Below are 16,243 nucleotides of genomic sequence, written 5' to 3' on the forward strand. Positions count from 1 at the left end.
AGATGTATATTTCCTTGTTTATACTTAAAATATATTTCCATTAAAATACACACCTATTTTATTATGAATAAACATGTAAAATTTCAACAACTATGATTGCTATTCAAGAAAATCAATATTTATCAAAGATCATATATTAAACCAATAAATGTTAAGCACAAAAATCAGCATTTCATCTACAACATGTAAAATCGAACACTGAATCTACACTGTATGTTTATAAAACCACAATGAATTGATGATTTCAGGTACTAATGAGTAACTTTGGGAAAAACAGATAAACAAAAAGCAACATACCTAAATCATTAGTTAATATATCACTGTTCATTAATTCATAAAAATAAAACTGCACCTGTTATGAGAGAGATGTTCTACATGGTGTATAGATCTATGAACAATAGGCAAATTCTGAAAGAAGTGAGAGAGTACTGTGTATGTATTTGGGGGCAAAGCTTTCTAGACAGTAACAGAAACAAAAGCAAAAGTTCTGATGTAGGAAGTTGTCTGTGGGTTCAAGGGACTGACAAAATCAGTATCTCTCATAACTAGCTGGTTCAGATGTAGAAGTATTTGTATAAACACCTGAGAAATAGAATTTTACATCTTGTAAGAAAGCAGAAAAATTATCTTTTGCCCAACAATGAAGCAGAGCACTGAATGAGAAATTTCAGTTTAAGCTATGATTAAGTTAGTCCACTTATTTAATTTTTATTATACCATTAGGGCATAGAGATTAGCATAGCAGATAGCAATGGCTTAATAGTTGGATTTACACCACTTTGTACATTATTGATAACTCACCAAGTATGATTTCATTTCAAAATATTTAATTATGTTTGAAAAAGTGAAAGTCACTCAGCCCTGTCCAATTCATTTGAGACCCCATGGACTATACAGTCCATGGAATTCTCCAGGCCAGAATACTGGAGTGGGTAGCCATTCTCTTCTCCAGGGGATCTTCACAACCCAGGAATCGAACCCAGGACTCCTGCATTGCAGGTGGATTCTTTACCAGCTGAGCCACCAGGGAAGCCCTAATTATAGTTGACTTTAATTCAAACATAAAATCTTTCTCTTTCCAGTGCTAAACTAATAGAACATTGATAAGTAGGTTTGGATCCATTTCTTTTTTCCAGTTGTAATATTTGAAGATTTCTTATGTTTTATCAACTAAGTTTCAAGATATGAGGACTGTTAAAAAGAAACTTTATAAAGTTTTAAGGCAGTCATTGTATCAGGTTTTTTTAGAGGAAGAATATGAAGGCAATATTCAGATAAAAGTTTGTCAGTGTAAGAGATTTTGCTAACAATGGATACTGAATTGCAGAAGGCACAGTGTAAGAATTCCAGGAATTGATGGAAGTTGAGTAAAAGCAACAAATAGAAGGTTTTAGAGCATATTTAAGTGGAGTATGAGATATGAGGGATGATCTGAATGTGGGGAGTTCATAAGGTCAGAGACCTAAACAAGGACAAAGTATCCAAATTTCAAAAGCTGTTTTGTTGTTTTTTGTTTGTTTGTTTTGTGTTTGTATTTAAGGCAGATATTCAAACTGTGGATACTGAGCACAGGAAAGTTTTCTCTGGCTACTTTTTCATCCCTGATGTTGCAGTTAAAGCCTTAAGGAGATGCACATATGGCAAATTTACATCTAGATCACTAGATCCCTCTGCTGGGAGGGACCATGGCAGTTTTGAGTATGTGTCTGCTCTCTAAAATACTATTGACTGAATAAAGAACATTTGCATTACATCAAGCCATGGGCCACCATTTCACTACTTGAGGAGCATAGAGATCATGCTGGAGATCTGTCCTTAGTCCTAGTATGTAGAGTTTTGTAAGAGATTCAAAGAATTTGGGGGCAGTTGAGTCACAAAAGAAGTGAAACCTAGCAGAAAAATGCTCTGGAATATGAGTCAAAGTTACTTAGAAGAAGTAACTTTGGATTATATGTCAGGTGGATATGGGGTTTGAAATTTCATCTTTTTAACTTTGAGAAATGACATAATCTGTCCTGAAACTGAATTGTCTTAGAGATCTTGGGATTATTTTATAGACCTCTACTAGACACTTAACTTTCAAAAATAGTTTGTGTGTATCTACTCTGAATGATTTCATGTAAACTTAACATATTTGTGCTTTAGAAAGAATGTGGCACTCATGCATTTATCACTGAGATGTTATAAAACATGCCATGTTTGTGTTTAAGAATAGCAACCAACTATCAGTCAATTCCTTTGACAATGTTGCTGGGTAAAAAAAGAAAAAGGTCCTCCCTCCATGCTGTGATATATATCTGGTGCACATTATTATTATATGTCTGATCTGAAAAATGAGGGCAATTACATTCTCCAATAAACTCTCCACCCCAGACTCTTTCTAAATGATTTGGGAATTCTCTTCACTTAAGAAAAAGAAAGACTGACTTTCATGTTACCAAAGGACCTGAACAACTTGTCCTATACTAGCCTGACCATGATCCCTGAGATCCAACCTTCTCTTGCCTCCTGTGCACATGCTCCATACGCTTTCTCTCTGCTCCTACAAAGCATCAAACTTCTATGTACCACAGATAATTTCCATATTAATATTTCTCAGATTTACTAGTTTGGCAATCTCACATACTTTCATAAAACATAGAAAATATTTAAACATAACTTTCTTTAAAAAGCCCATCTCAGAACACACATCCAGTTCAGGTTCCTTTCTTTTCATACTCTAAAAAGCCCAATGTAAAATAAATTTGTATGTAATTGTTTCATGCCTCTATTCATTCAAAACATTACTATTGAGTGTTTTTTAAAAATCATGTAATGTATTATTAACATAAAAGATTGAACATCAAAAGACACTCATTATATAACTTAAATTCATAGAGTGAAAAACACAAATGACTATGTAAATATATAATTTTAAAGTAATAAAATGTATAAAGGGAAATATTTTAGTAGCATATTTCTCATGGAAGGAATAGAAATGCTAACACTGATAAGAAATATTGAGCTTTATGTGAAGTTTGAATAAGAGATAAGAAAGTGAAAGGCCATGAAGAAAGGTTGGAGGAAGAGGGATGGCGTGTGTAGATACCCTTGTGAGAAAGGGCATGGCAGATATCAGAACAAGAAGGGTGGGCATTGTGGCTGTAGTACAGAAGTAAGAGTGAATGAAAGATTAGTTTCATATGGGACATCCAGGAGTCAAGTTATTCTCTATCATATAGCATCCCTATGATCTGAATTTTGCTTCTTAATTCACTTAGGGTTTAGGCATTTGCTCAGATTTCTTTTCCAAAAAAATAAATTGGTAACTCTACATATCAAAGTAGCATCTTGAATGATTATTCTCTTTTTTTTTAATTTGATATTTGATCTAGGGGACAGAGGTAAAGAATCCACCTGCAATGAGAGACCTGGGTTTGATCCCTGGGTTGGGAAGATCCCCTGGAGAAGGGAAAGGCTACCCACTCCACTACTCTGGAAAAGTCATAGAAAATTCCATGGACTATTAAAGAGTAGGACATGACTGAGCAACTTTCACTTTCACAGAGAAAGAGGTTATTTCCATAGTATGTAATGAATCATATATTCATATTTGATAAGTGTCCTTGGTCTTTTTTTGTGTTTTATATCAGAGTTAAATTTGATTTTGGCCTTTAATTTACTAAATGTAAATTTTAAAATCTTTTTTTTCTTCCAGTTTATTAGTTGTTATTATTGATTATCTATGAAATTTTGCCCATATTTTTAGTATTTATATTCTGAGCCCTATATATGACCTCTAAACTTTGTAATATTAAGCATTTCATTTGCTTGTTGATTGTGATCATAACTAACAGAACTTACCTCCACTCTAAGGTGGAGGTATATACTCTATTACATACTCTTAATATACTCTATTAAGTATATTAAGATACTTAATATACTTAATAGAGTATATTAAGATACTTATTAAGTATATTAAGTAATAGGTACTTGTTTATAAACTTACAAAAATGTATTTTGCTAAAAGTGAATCCATGTTCATTGAGTTTACAATATTTTTAACATAATATCTGTGTATTAGTTTGTCTACTTCTTAATCTATATGCACCATGTGTATGTATTACTTACTGTACCACTGGGTGACATAATCTTCTAGAGCTCTCTTTCATGTTATATATATACGGGATCCTCAAATAAAAGAGGAGATATATTAGCAGAGGTCCTGTGTATTCAGCCAAAAATACCTGAAAAAAGAAAGTGATTTAGTTTAAACAGTACATTTTATAGCTTCCCTGGTGGCTCAGACAGTAAAGAATCTGCCTGCAATGCAGGAGACCTGGGTTCAATCTCTGGGTCTGGATGATCCCCTGGAGAGGAGAATGGCAATCCACTCTAGTATTTTTGCCTGGAAAATCCCATGGACAGAGGAGCCTAGTGGATGACAGAATACCTGGGGTCTCAAAGCATCGGACATGACTGAGCTGAGCAACTAACACAGAACCATGATAAACATGTCCCCAGACTTACCCTGTTATATAAGCTGGTGAAATGGATAGGTGAGCATCTGTTCTCTAAAAACAACTAGACCAAGTGCTGTCACAAATAACAGGAAATCTTCCTTAGAAAAATTAGCCAAGAGTTAAGGTAAAGGACAATTATAAATAGTAAAATAAAAATATTAGACATAAATATAATGATGTCTTCATACATAGCACACAAAGATTTTTATTTAATCATATGATTTTTATTTATCATTAAATAATTTCATTTAATCAAATACATAAGTGCATTTCTCATGTCTTTCCAGCCTCGTACTAAATGAATTTTCTATGTTAAACATCCCTGTCACTAAATGGAATGGGAAATCGCTTTTTGCTGCCATGTCATTTAGAATTCAATCAATTTGAAAGTGAAAGTGTTAGTCGCTCAGTTCTGTCTGACTTTTTGAGACTCCATGGACTGTAGCCCACCAGGATCCTCTTTCCATGGAATTCTCCAGGCTAGAATACTGGAGTGGGTTGCCATTCTCTTCTCCAGGAGATCATCCTGACCCAGGGATTGAACCCAGGTCTCCCACGTAGCAGGCAGATTCTTTGCCATTTGAACCACCAAGAAAAATCAATTTGACCCTTGTTCAAACTGAAATAATATACTTCTCTCTCCTGGAAATTTCAGATTTTTACTGAGTCTGAGTGAGTAGTTTTGGAGGATTGCTTTCTGAAATCTGGAGCTTCTTTTGGAACTTGCCACAAGTATGGCAACCATGTATGTGGAGAGAGATATCCAATCTATAGAGAGACAATCATAAGATTTGGAAAGATAATTGGAAATGAGACCACATGATTTCAAAAAGATTAATTGTCTGATTTTCTGATAGCTTTCTGAAACTGGTGAGTGTCCATTATTTGATTTTGTCTTGATGCTAAAACCAGGTTAAAGTCACATTCTGAAATTTTCAGTCAGAAAAGGGAAAATAATTTCCCTACGAGTTTTCAAAGAGAAAAGCAGAGGAGAGAAAGAATACAAATATGACAATGACAAATTCAACTGCCACTTCTATTTTGCTTTGTCTTTGCCAATTTTCATCATTTCTAAGGAAGGAAACTTGAAGCTGTACATATTTTGCTCAAATATGCAAGTGCGCACATTGATTTTCAGTGGAAACAGCTTCAGACTTTATTTTGGGGCTCCAAAATCACTGCAGATGGTGACTGCAGCCATGAAATTAAAAGACGCTTACTCCTTGGAAGAAAAGTTGTGACCAACCGCGATAGCATATTGAAAAGCAGAGACATTATTTTGCCAACAAAGGTCCGTCTAGTCAAGGCTATGGTTTTTCCAGTGGTCATGTATGGATGTGAAATTTGGACTGTGAAGAAAGCTGAGCACCGAAGAATTGATGCTTTTGAACTGTGGTGTTGGAGAAGACTCTTGAGAGTCCCTTGGACTGCAAGGAGATCCAACCAGTCCATTCTTTTTTTTTTTTTTTTTTCAAAGTTTATAAGTATTTTATGTTCTGTTTTGTTTTTCATGTAGATATCTTATATTGATGAAATTATTGTAGTCTAATCTTCATTTTTCATTTTAAGTCTTATACTCATTTTTTTAACACAGAGAAATCTGCTTCTCTCTAATTATTCCTTAAAATTAAATACAGGTTACTTTGGAATTTAAGTACACAAGTACAGAGCATTCTTTACTTTTATTAATTTTCCTTTTTTTAATTTTAGAGCTGAACGACAAAGGAATGTAGCACTATATAATGCTGAAGAGCTAAGTAAAACTTTCCAACATTGTAAAGAAAAAGTGGCTGAAAAACTGGAAAAGGTAAGAGGCAATTGTGCAAGTTCAGTGTTTTGTATTGTCCATATTCTGAAAATAAAGACAGACATAGAATATCTTTATAGTTAAAGCAAGGAGTAATTTTTATGATCTCACTCATAATAATTGAAATAAAGAATGTATAATGATTAGTTAATACCTGTGATGGATTCATTTTGATATTTGGCAAAACTAATACAATTATGTAAAGTTTAAAAATAAAATTAAATTAAAAAAAAAGAAAGTTAATGCTCATTATAAGACTGTAAGTATTATATTAACCAACCAGTCCATTCTGAAGGAGATCAGCCCTGGGATTTCTTTGGAAGGAATGATGCTAAAGCTGAAACTCCAGTACTTTGGCCACCTCATGGGAAGAGTTGACTCATTGGAAAAGACTCTGATGCTGCGAGGGATTGGGGGCAGGAGGAGAAGGGGACGGCAGAGGATGAGATGGCTGGATGGCATCACTGACTCGATGGACATGAGTCTCAGTGAACTCCGGGAGTTGGTGATAGACAGGGAGGCCTGGCGTGCTGCAATTCACGTGGTCTCAAAGAGTCAGACACAACTGAGTGACTGAACTGAACTGATGCTTTTATCTCTTTTGACAATTTTGTGGAGCTACATGATTACAATATATGGTATATAGGCACATACATATAATCACATGTATATACATAAACATGTATAAATGTCTATTTATATATGTAACTGTCTTTTTATACATTTTTAAACAATATTATCTCACAAGGTAAGAAATATTTTTATATGAGGATAAGAACAATGCAATAAGTTTATAAGTTTATAAATCCAAAAATTCAGTACTAAAGCAACCTTTTAATGTATTAATTTATGGCATAAAACATTCCTGATTATTCATATATAAATAAAAATATCTTCTGAATGTCTGATAATAGAATCTAGTTAATACTCTAGACTAATTAGGATAATGATTGTTTTAAAATATTTATTTCAATGTCTCTGACCTAGTCAAATCAATTTTGAGCAAATTCTATAGTAAGATGTCAGAAATGAAAAACATTGTAAACAATAGTTAACATGACCAAATATCACTATTTATTAAGTTGATAAACATATTGTCATAAATAGGAAGTTTTTTTTGGATCAGAGGAAATTAAACTACAATCTTATCTCCATCATCTCCTAAAAACTTTGGAGATCCTGCTATCTTACAGTAATATGTTCTAGGAGACCCAATATTTTATCACAAATATTGTTCATTCTGAAACACTGGGATTAAAAGAATGCCAAAATATAAAGCATATATTCTGATTTAAAAGCCCTGGAGGGTAATAAAAAAAATAACTTTTGGACAATGAATCTTTCAAGAAAAATGTATATTTGGGTGAAAATAGAACGGATGTTTGATTAAACTTAGAAAGTAATCAGAAAATAGATTTATAATTTTAAAAAGCAGGATATATAAATGTTAATAAAACGGATTTCTGAAACAGAAATTGCTTTTCTTCTACTAAAAAAGAATAAAAACAAAACTAAAGATGAAATAAATATACAAAGGAAATATATACTTATAGGTATACAGCCTATGCAGATGAATTTACAATAATTAGAAACTCCACCTTAATCCAAAATTTACTGGCGATTTTATTTTCAAAATAAGCAAGTACAACTTTCTTTTTTTTTTAACTTTGAAGATACATACTACTTCTAAGTTCAATATATTTTTAATATCAAATTATTTTCATACTTCCCCTTTATAGAAAGTTCTCTGCTTTAAACTGTGTTGCTTTTAATGTAAAATTCACTATTTTTACTAGACAAGCTATGAAACTGGAATTTTTTAAAACTTCTCTAGAATATTCAACTTGTTGTATTTCTAAATTGAAAAGGAGTAAAATAAACAGTTTTAGAAAATATAAATTCTATTCAACTTCAGTTGTTGTAAATTGATTAAAACCCTTGGGCTAAGATTTCATTTAATGCATTCATCCTTCCTTTAAAAAAATATTTTTTTAGTCCTATTATTATTAGGGTGGTTTTGGCTTGTTCTCTAAAATAGCAATTGACCATTAAAAGGAACATGAATTGCTTGTGTCACAGTTGTTGAAAATTGCTTAGTTGCTAGGTCACGACTCTTTTGAGACCCCATAGACTGTAACCTACCAGACTCCTCTGTCCATAGAATTTTACAGGCAGGAACACTGGAGAGCACTGCCATTTCCTACTCAAGGGGTTCTTCCCAATCAAAGGACTGAACCTATGTCTCCTTCATTGGCAGGAGGATTCTTTACCACTGAGCCACTAGAGAAGCCCTGCGGCAAAAAATAGTGTCAACAGTAATTTTCTAAAGATAAGAGAGCTACTAAAATTATGAGAAAATTTCCCAATAGTAATATTGCTTTGTACTCCATGAGTACTATTGAAGCTAATGTGATACTAGAAGGTTTATTTTTTTTCCAAGAAAAATTAACTGTTATATGAATAACATATAATGGATAATTCTATGCTCATGTTATGCAAACAAACCTTCATAATGAGATCACCAAGAAAAAATAATCAAAATATTTTTCAAGCTCCAAAGAGTTACTGAGTCTTTGAAGAATTAGAAGATCAAAATGTTATATACGATTCTCCTGAGTAGTAATTAACCTGGGGAATGAAATTTGGTAAGTGCCTGATGTAAAGACCAATCTTTTGAGGGTGCTTAAGACTGGAAGCATCAAAATTGCTGCTTGTTGTCTTTCAAAGACTAAGGTGGCTATAAACACCCCAGAATTTGAGTTGGAAGTAGAACAGTTAAAACTTAGGAGTGAGGATGAAACAACAGATTTGTCTTCATAGGTACTTCATATGTACATATGAAACAGCCTGAAGTCATTTCAATCATGGATTGGAATGAGATGACCTGTACTCAATAGTGCCATTAGTCCATCTGCAGAATGATAAATTATATTTGAAAGGTAAAATGACCAAAGGCTTCTCCAAGTAATCTTTACATTTATTAATATAATTTTTCTGCAATGTCAGAAATATGCAGTTATACAAGGAGTGAAGATATCATGACCATAACCAAAAGCAGCAGCAGGCATTGAAAATGGTTGAACTAAAGGTTCACATAACAGAATTATCAAGCACATACTTTTAGAAAACAATCTTTTAATGTTCAAAGAAAAAAAAACTTGAAATTTTAGTGATATTTGAAAACTTTGTTTTTTTTTTAATTTAATTTTATTTAACTTTACAATATTGTATTGGTTTTGCCATATATCAAAATGAGTCTGCCACAGGTATACATGTGTTCCCCATCCTGAACCCTCCTCCCTCCCGATACCATCCCTCTGGGTCGTCCCAGTGCACCAGCCCCAAGCATCCAGTATCATGTATCGAACCTGGACTGGTGACTAGTTTCATATATGATATACATATGAAAATTTTGGAAAGGAAAATATGAAAATGTAATATGAATCCCAAAAGGAGAATACAAAGAGAATAATGGAGAATCAAAAGATGAAGAGATTATGCAATTTTGTCAAATTAGATATAACTATCAAGCCAGGAACACAGATAACACAATAAACCCAAAGCAGGATAAATAAAACCACAATCATAACTATGTGCACCATAATCAAATAAAATAAAAATTCTGAATAAACCAGGGAAAAACTTTAAGGAGTACAGTAGACTTTTCAACAGAAATAATGGGAGTCGGAAATCAAACTAATAGTGTTTTTAAATAAAGACAGAAATAGCTGCCAATGTGTATTTTTTTCTGAAAAAATATTCTCCAAGAATATAAAATAAATGAATACATTTTAAGATGAACAATAATTGGGAGAACTCATCAAAGACAGAAGGATAATACAACATGGACAGAAGAGCCTGGCGGGCTACAGTCCATAGGATCGGACACAATTGAGTGACTACGCACAGCATGTACAGAAATATTAATGAAGATAAAAATGATGAAAACGGAATGTGATCTTTAGTTAATAGGATTTGTCTGATGGGAATTATTTTATTATAATTATATTAATTTATAACATTATCCTAAGTCTTCCAATTTATCCTAAGTTCCACCAGACAAGAATTTTCTCAACATTCTGCAGCAAACTCTTGCCTCTTGAAAAATATTATTAAGTTACTAATTTTGACCTTGCTAAATTAAAGAGATTGTTTCTCACAAAAAAGAAAACATAATAATGCTTTTATTATAGGAGTGAATTTTAATATTTTATAAATGTGTAAGAATGTTAATTGTGGTAAAATATTGCTTTAATTGTGCAATTTAGTTGATATGAAGTGGGTGTGATTGCAATGTAATGTGTATATTTTTAGCATTTAATAGGACTGACTCATTTGGAGCAAAAAAGTGTGAACCATAGGGTTGATTTAAAAATATCCAGCCTATTTTCATAGTTCTCTTTGTCACCTAAATGACTTTCCTCTCAGATAAGCTATAATTTTCTAGCACAATTGTCACAGAATTCTTCCTTAGCTTTTTTTCTCAGTATTTATCGCAATGATGCAGCTGAAATTTATTATGTATCACAGTTATTGCCACTCACTCCAACACAGTTTCTGTAGATAGAATTCCTTTTTCATCATAAATGTGGACAAAGATTCTTTGAATATTTTAACCTTTAAAGATCAAAATCTGCTTGTCTAACATTTCTTCTAGCAAGGGTCTGTAGATATTACTTCTAAACTCTAAATACTTTGTTACAATATGCATGCATTAGTAGCTTTTTGGTAAACAGTATGATATACTCCACAAAGATTCAGAATACTCTAAACTTCAATTCAGTTCAGTTCAGTTGTTCAGTCATGTGTGACTGTTTGTGACCCCATGGACTGCAGCATGCCAGGCTTCTCTGTCCATCACCAACATCAAGGTGGTGATGCCATCAACCATCTCATCCTCTGTTGTCCCCTTCTCCTCATGCCCTCAATCTTTTCCAACATCAGGGTCTTTTCCAATGAGTCATTTATTCACATCAGGTGGCCAAATAACTCTAAACTTAGTTTTATTTATTTTTTAATGCAACAAATCAACACTCAAAGGCTCAATAAATCTTGGAAACTAGAGCAACCATTTAGCCAAGCACACTAAATGTAATTATCTAAATTCAAGAAGATAATACAGGAAAAATTGGTGGAAAATTAAAGCGTGTGACATTTTGATCAATGAATGTAAACTTGAATTTCTCATTATGAGACTTAAATAACAATGTATAAATTATCCTGTGTCTTTAATAATTTTAAAAATTGATTGTTTAACTATACAGGGAAAACTCAAAACACTAAGCTGGCAAAAGAAAGCCAGTTTGAATAGAAAATATTAAAAGTAATCACATCACAAATATGAAATCGAATGTAACCAGAAAAAATATTAAACGTCTGAATAATATAAAGAAAATAGATTAAATTTAACTCAAAAATGAATGATTGCACTAATTTTTGTACATCAGTGTCAAAGTTACTCATCAGATTAACTCCTTCACTTCCTGTCACTAAATACCACATCAGTTCAGTTCAGTTCAGTCGCTCAGTCATGTCCAACTCTTTGTGACCCCATGAATCACAGCACGCCAGGCCTCCCTGTCCATCACCAACTCCTGGAGTTCACCCAGACTCATGTCCATCGAGTCAGTGATGCCATCTAGCCATCTCATCCTCTGTCGTCCCCTTCTCCTGCCCCCAATCCCTCCCAGCATCAGAGTCTTTTCCAAATACCACATAGCTTCTTGCTACTGAAGATATCCCATCTATCTATTCATTACTCATGAATCCTTCAGTACTTGTGAAGTAGTATCAAGTGTTTTCTGTTTACTTCTCCTGTTTTTTAATATGGTCTTCATTCTTCTAATGCTATTGGATTCAGTTGCCACCACTTTGAAATTACCTCCTTCAAGAAAGTTGAAAGAACACCCCAACCCCTACAACTCAAATAAGTCTTATTTCTTCACTCTCAGATTTTAAAATGTCCTCTCAACTGTCTTGGGACATTTTTTATTGAATATTCTATCTCCCTTCTTTCCAATGACAAATGTGTCTTCATCATACTGAGGCTCCTAGAAGGAAAAGATGAAGAAATACCAAGTAACTGACAAGACACAGGGAAAATAGAAATAAGGCCATCAGTCATGAGATAGATTTGAATTTACAAAGTAATTATTTCTTCTTTCAACCATTTTCCCCCCATTTCTCCAGTTCTTGAATGGAAATTTGGCCACTGATCATAGTAAGAATGGAGAATTTAAAATACTTTTAATGCAATATTTTGTTTCACTATGAATTTATTTGATAGAAGATATCCTCTCTCAACAAATCATTCACATCAAAATGTGGGACATCTATATTGCATTTCAAATTGATACTTACTGTAGTCCAACTGACTTGTTGACCTAGGTCTGTAAAATAGAGTGTGACAATAGACGAAGCTGCAACACTTTGAATGGTTAAGTTGTCCTTCAGAAAGGGCCCACCTTAAACAATAAGGAAATAATATTTTAATACAATTTTGAGGCAAACAAATGATAAAAATTTTTAATGTGAAACCAGTGAAAGCTAAGGATAAATTTCATATAGAAATTGCAATTTATAGTAAATCTTTAAAGTAAGACAACATATGAATAAACCAATTTTAGAAAATATATCTGGCAAATTTTCAAATACACAGTGGTTTTCTAATGCCATTTAAACAAACTACAGATTACCACTAGCTACTAATGTGTTCTGAGAAAAATGTAATTTTAGATAATATCATAATCAAATATGATAAAGTATATTTTGAAGTATAATTTTGTGTGTCAGTAGACATACATATAAACTGTTCTATAATTGATTTTAATGTAGATGAATTAGATGGAGTAGAATTTTATTTTTTTTACAGGTTTCTTTATTTTTTTCCTGTTTATTTATTTATTTTTTAACTTTACAATATTGTATTGGTTTTGCCATATATCAAAACGAATCCACCACAGGTATACATGTGTTCCCAATCCTGAACCCTCCTTCCTCCTCCGTCCTCGTACCATCCCTCTGGGTCGTCCCAGTGCACTAGCCCCAAGCATCCAGTATCGAACATCGAACCTGGACTGGCGACTCATTTCATATATGATATTATACATGTTTCAATGCCATTCTCCCAAATCATCCCACCCTCTCCCTCCCCCACAGAGTCCAAAAGACTGTTCTATACATCAGTGTCTCTTTTGCTGTCTCGCATACAGGGTAATTGTTACCATCTTTCTAAATTACATATATATGCGTTAGGATACTGTATTGGTGTTTTTCTTTCTGGTTAACTACACTCTGTATAATACGCTCCAGTTTCACCCACCTCATTAGAACTGATTCACATGTATTCTTTTTAATGGCTGAGTAATACTCCATTGTGTATATGTAGCACAGCTTTCTTATCCATTCATCTGCTGATGGACATCTAGGTTGCTTCCATGTCCTGGCTATAATAAACAATGCTGTGATGAACATTGGGGTACACGTGTATCTTTCAATTCTGGTTTCCTCAGTGTGTATGCCCAGCAGTGGGATTGCTGGGTCATAAGGCAGTTCTATTTCCAGTTTTTTAAGGAATCTCCACACTGTTCTCCATAGTGGCTGTACTAGTTTGCATTCCCACCAACACTGTAAGAGGGTTCCCTTTTCTCCACACCCTCTCCAGCATTTATTGCTTGTAGACTTTTCGATCACAGCCATTCTGACTGGCGTGAAATGGTACCTCATAGTGGTTTTGATTTGCATTTCTCTGATAATGAGTGATGTTGAGCATCTTTTCATGTGTTTGTTAGCCATCTATATGTCTTCTTTGGATAATTGTCTATTTAGTTCTTTGGCCCATTTTTTGATTGGGTCATTTATTTTTCTGGAATCGAGCTATAGCAGTTGCTTGTATATTTTTGAGATTAGTTGTTTGTCTGTTGCTTCATTTGCTATTATTTTCTCCTATTCTGAAGGCTGTCTTTTCATCTTGCTTATAGTTTCCTTTGTTGTGCATAAGGTTTTAAGTTTAATTAGGTCCCATTTGTTTATTTTTGCTTTTATTTCCAATATTCTGGGAGGTGGGTCATAGAGGATCCTCCTGTGATGTATGTTGGAGAGTGTTTTGCCTATGTTCTCCTCTAGGAGTTTTATAGTTTCTGGTCTTATGTTTAGATCTTTAATCCATTTTGAGTTTATTTTTGTGTATGGTGTTAGAAAGTGATCTAGTTTCCTTCTTTTACAAGTGGTTGACCAGTTTTCCCAGCACCACTTGTTAAAGAGATTGTCTGTAATCCATTGTATATTCTTGCCTCCTTTGTCAAAGATAAGGTGTCCATATGTGCGTGGATTTATCTCTGAGATTTCTATTTTGTTCCATTGATCTATATTTCTGTCTCTGTGCCAGTACCATACTGTCTTGATGACTGTGGCTTTGTAGTAGAGCCTGAAGTCAGGCAGGTTGATTCCTCCAGTTCCATTCTTCTTTCTCAAGATAGCTTTGCCTATTCGAGGTTTTTTGAATTTCCATACAAATTGTGAAATTATTTGTTCTAGCTCTGTGAAGAATACTGTTGGTAGCTTGATAGGGATTGCATTGAATCTATAAATTGCTTTGGGTAGTATACTCATTTTCACTATATTGATTCTTCCAATCCATGAACATGGCATATTTTTCCATCTATTAGTGTCTTCTTTGATTTCTTTCACCAGTGTTTTATAGTTTTCTATATATAGGTCTTTAGTTTCTTTAGGTAGATATGTCCCTAAGTATTTTATTATTTTCATTGCAATGGTGAATGGAGTTTTTTCCTTCATTTCTCTTTCTATTTTCTCATTATTAGTGTGTAGGAATGCAAGGGATTTCTGTGTGTTGATTTTATATCCTGAAACTTTACTATATTTATTGATTAGTTCTAGTAATTTTCTGGTGGAGTCTTTAGGGTTTTCTATGTAGAGGATCATATCATCTGCAAACAGTGAGAGTTTTACTTCTTCTTTTCCAATTTGGATTCCTTTTATTTCTTTTTTCTGCTCTGATTGCTGTGGCCAAAACTTCCAAAACTATGTTGAATAGTAATGGGGAAAGTGGGCACCCTTGTCTTGTTCCTCACTTTAGAGGAAATGCTTTCAATTTTTCACCATTGAGGATAATGTTTGCTGGGGGTTTGCATATATAGCTTTTATTATGTTGAGGTATGTTCCTTCTGTTCCTGCTTTCTGGAGAGTTTTTATCATAAATGGATGTTGAAATTTGTCAAAGGCTTTCTCTGCATCTATTGCGATAATCATATGGTTTTTATTTTTCAATTTGTTAATGTGGTGTATTACATTGATTGATTTGCGGATATTGAAGAATCCTTGCATCCCTGGGATAAAGCCCACTTGGTCATGGTGTATGATCTTTTTAATGTGTTGTTGGATTCTGATTGCTAGAATTTTGTTAAGAATTTTTGCATCTATGTTCATCAGTGATATTGGCCTGTAGTTTTCTTTTTTTGTGGCATCTTTGTCAAGTTTTGGTATTAGGGTGATTGTGGCCTCATAGAATGAGTTTGGAAGTTTACCTTCGTCTGCAATTTTCTGGAAGAGTTTGAGTAGGATAGGTGTTAGCTCTTCTCTAAATTTTTGGTAGAATTCAGCTGTGAAGCCGTCTGGACCTGGGCTTTTGTTTGTTGGAAGATTTCTGATTACAGTTTCAATTTTCGTGCTTGTGATGGGTCTATTAAGATTTTCTATTTCTTCCTGGTCGAGTTTTGGAAAGTTGTACTTTTCTAAGAATTTGTCCATTTCTTCCACATTGTCCATTTTATTGGCATATAATTACTGATAGTAGTCTCTAATGGTAGAAAGTGAAGAGGAACTAAAAAGCCTCTTGATGAAAGTGAAAGTGGAGAGTGAAAAAGTTGGCTTAAAGCTCAACATTCAGAAAACGAAGATCATGGCATCCCGTCCC

At 33.6% G+C, this 16,243-nt stretch overlaps 1 protein-coding gene across 3 annotated transcripts in view; it reads right to left on the minus strand.

The window, feature by feature from the left end:
* TECRL (trans-2,3-enoyl-CoA reductase like) overlaps nucleotides 1-16,243 on the minus strand; it is a 143,345-nt gene that overhangs the window by 42,001 nt on the left and 85,101 nt on the right. For all 3 annotated transcript variants that reach the window (XM_027544615.1, XM_027544614.1, XM_027544616.1), the window contains 2 exons: nucleotides 12,670-12,773; nucleotides 4,111-4,226 (listed from right to left, as the gene is read on the minus strand). In XM_027544615.1, the coding sequence (XP_027400416.1) occupies nucleotides 4,111-4,226; nucleotides 12,670-12,773 (220 nt within the window). The remainder of the gene's footprint in view (nucleotides 1-4,110; nucleotides 4,227-12,669; nucleotides 12,774-16,243) is intronic.

The sequence above is a fragment of the Bos indicus x Bos taurus genome, chromosome 6, assembly GCF_003369695.1.
Source record: "Bos indicus x Bos taurus breed Angus x Brahman F1 hybrid chromosome 6, Bos_hybrid_MaternalHap_v2.0, whole genome shotgun sequence".
NCBI classification, from domain to species: Eukaryota; Metazoa; Chordata; class Mammalia; order Artiodactyla; family Bovidae; genus Bos; species Bos indicus x Bos taurus.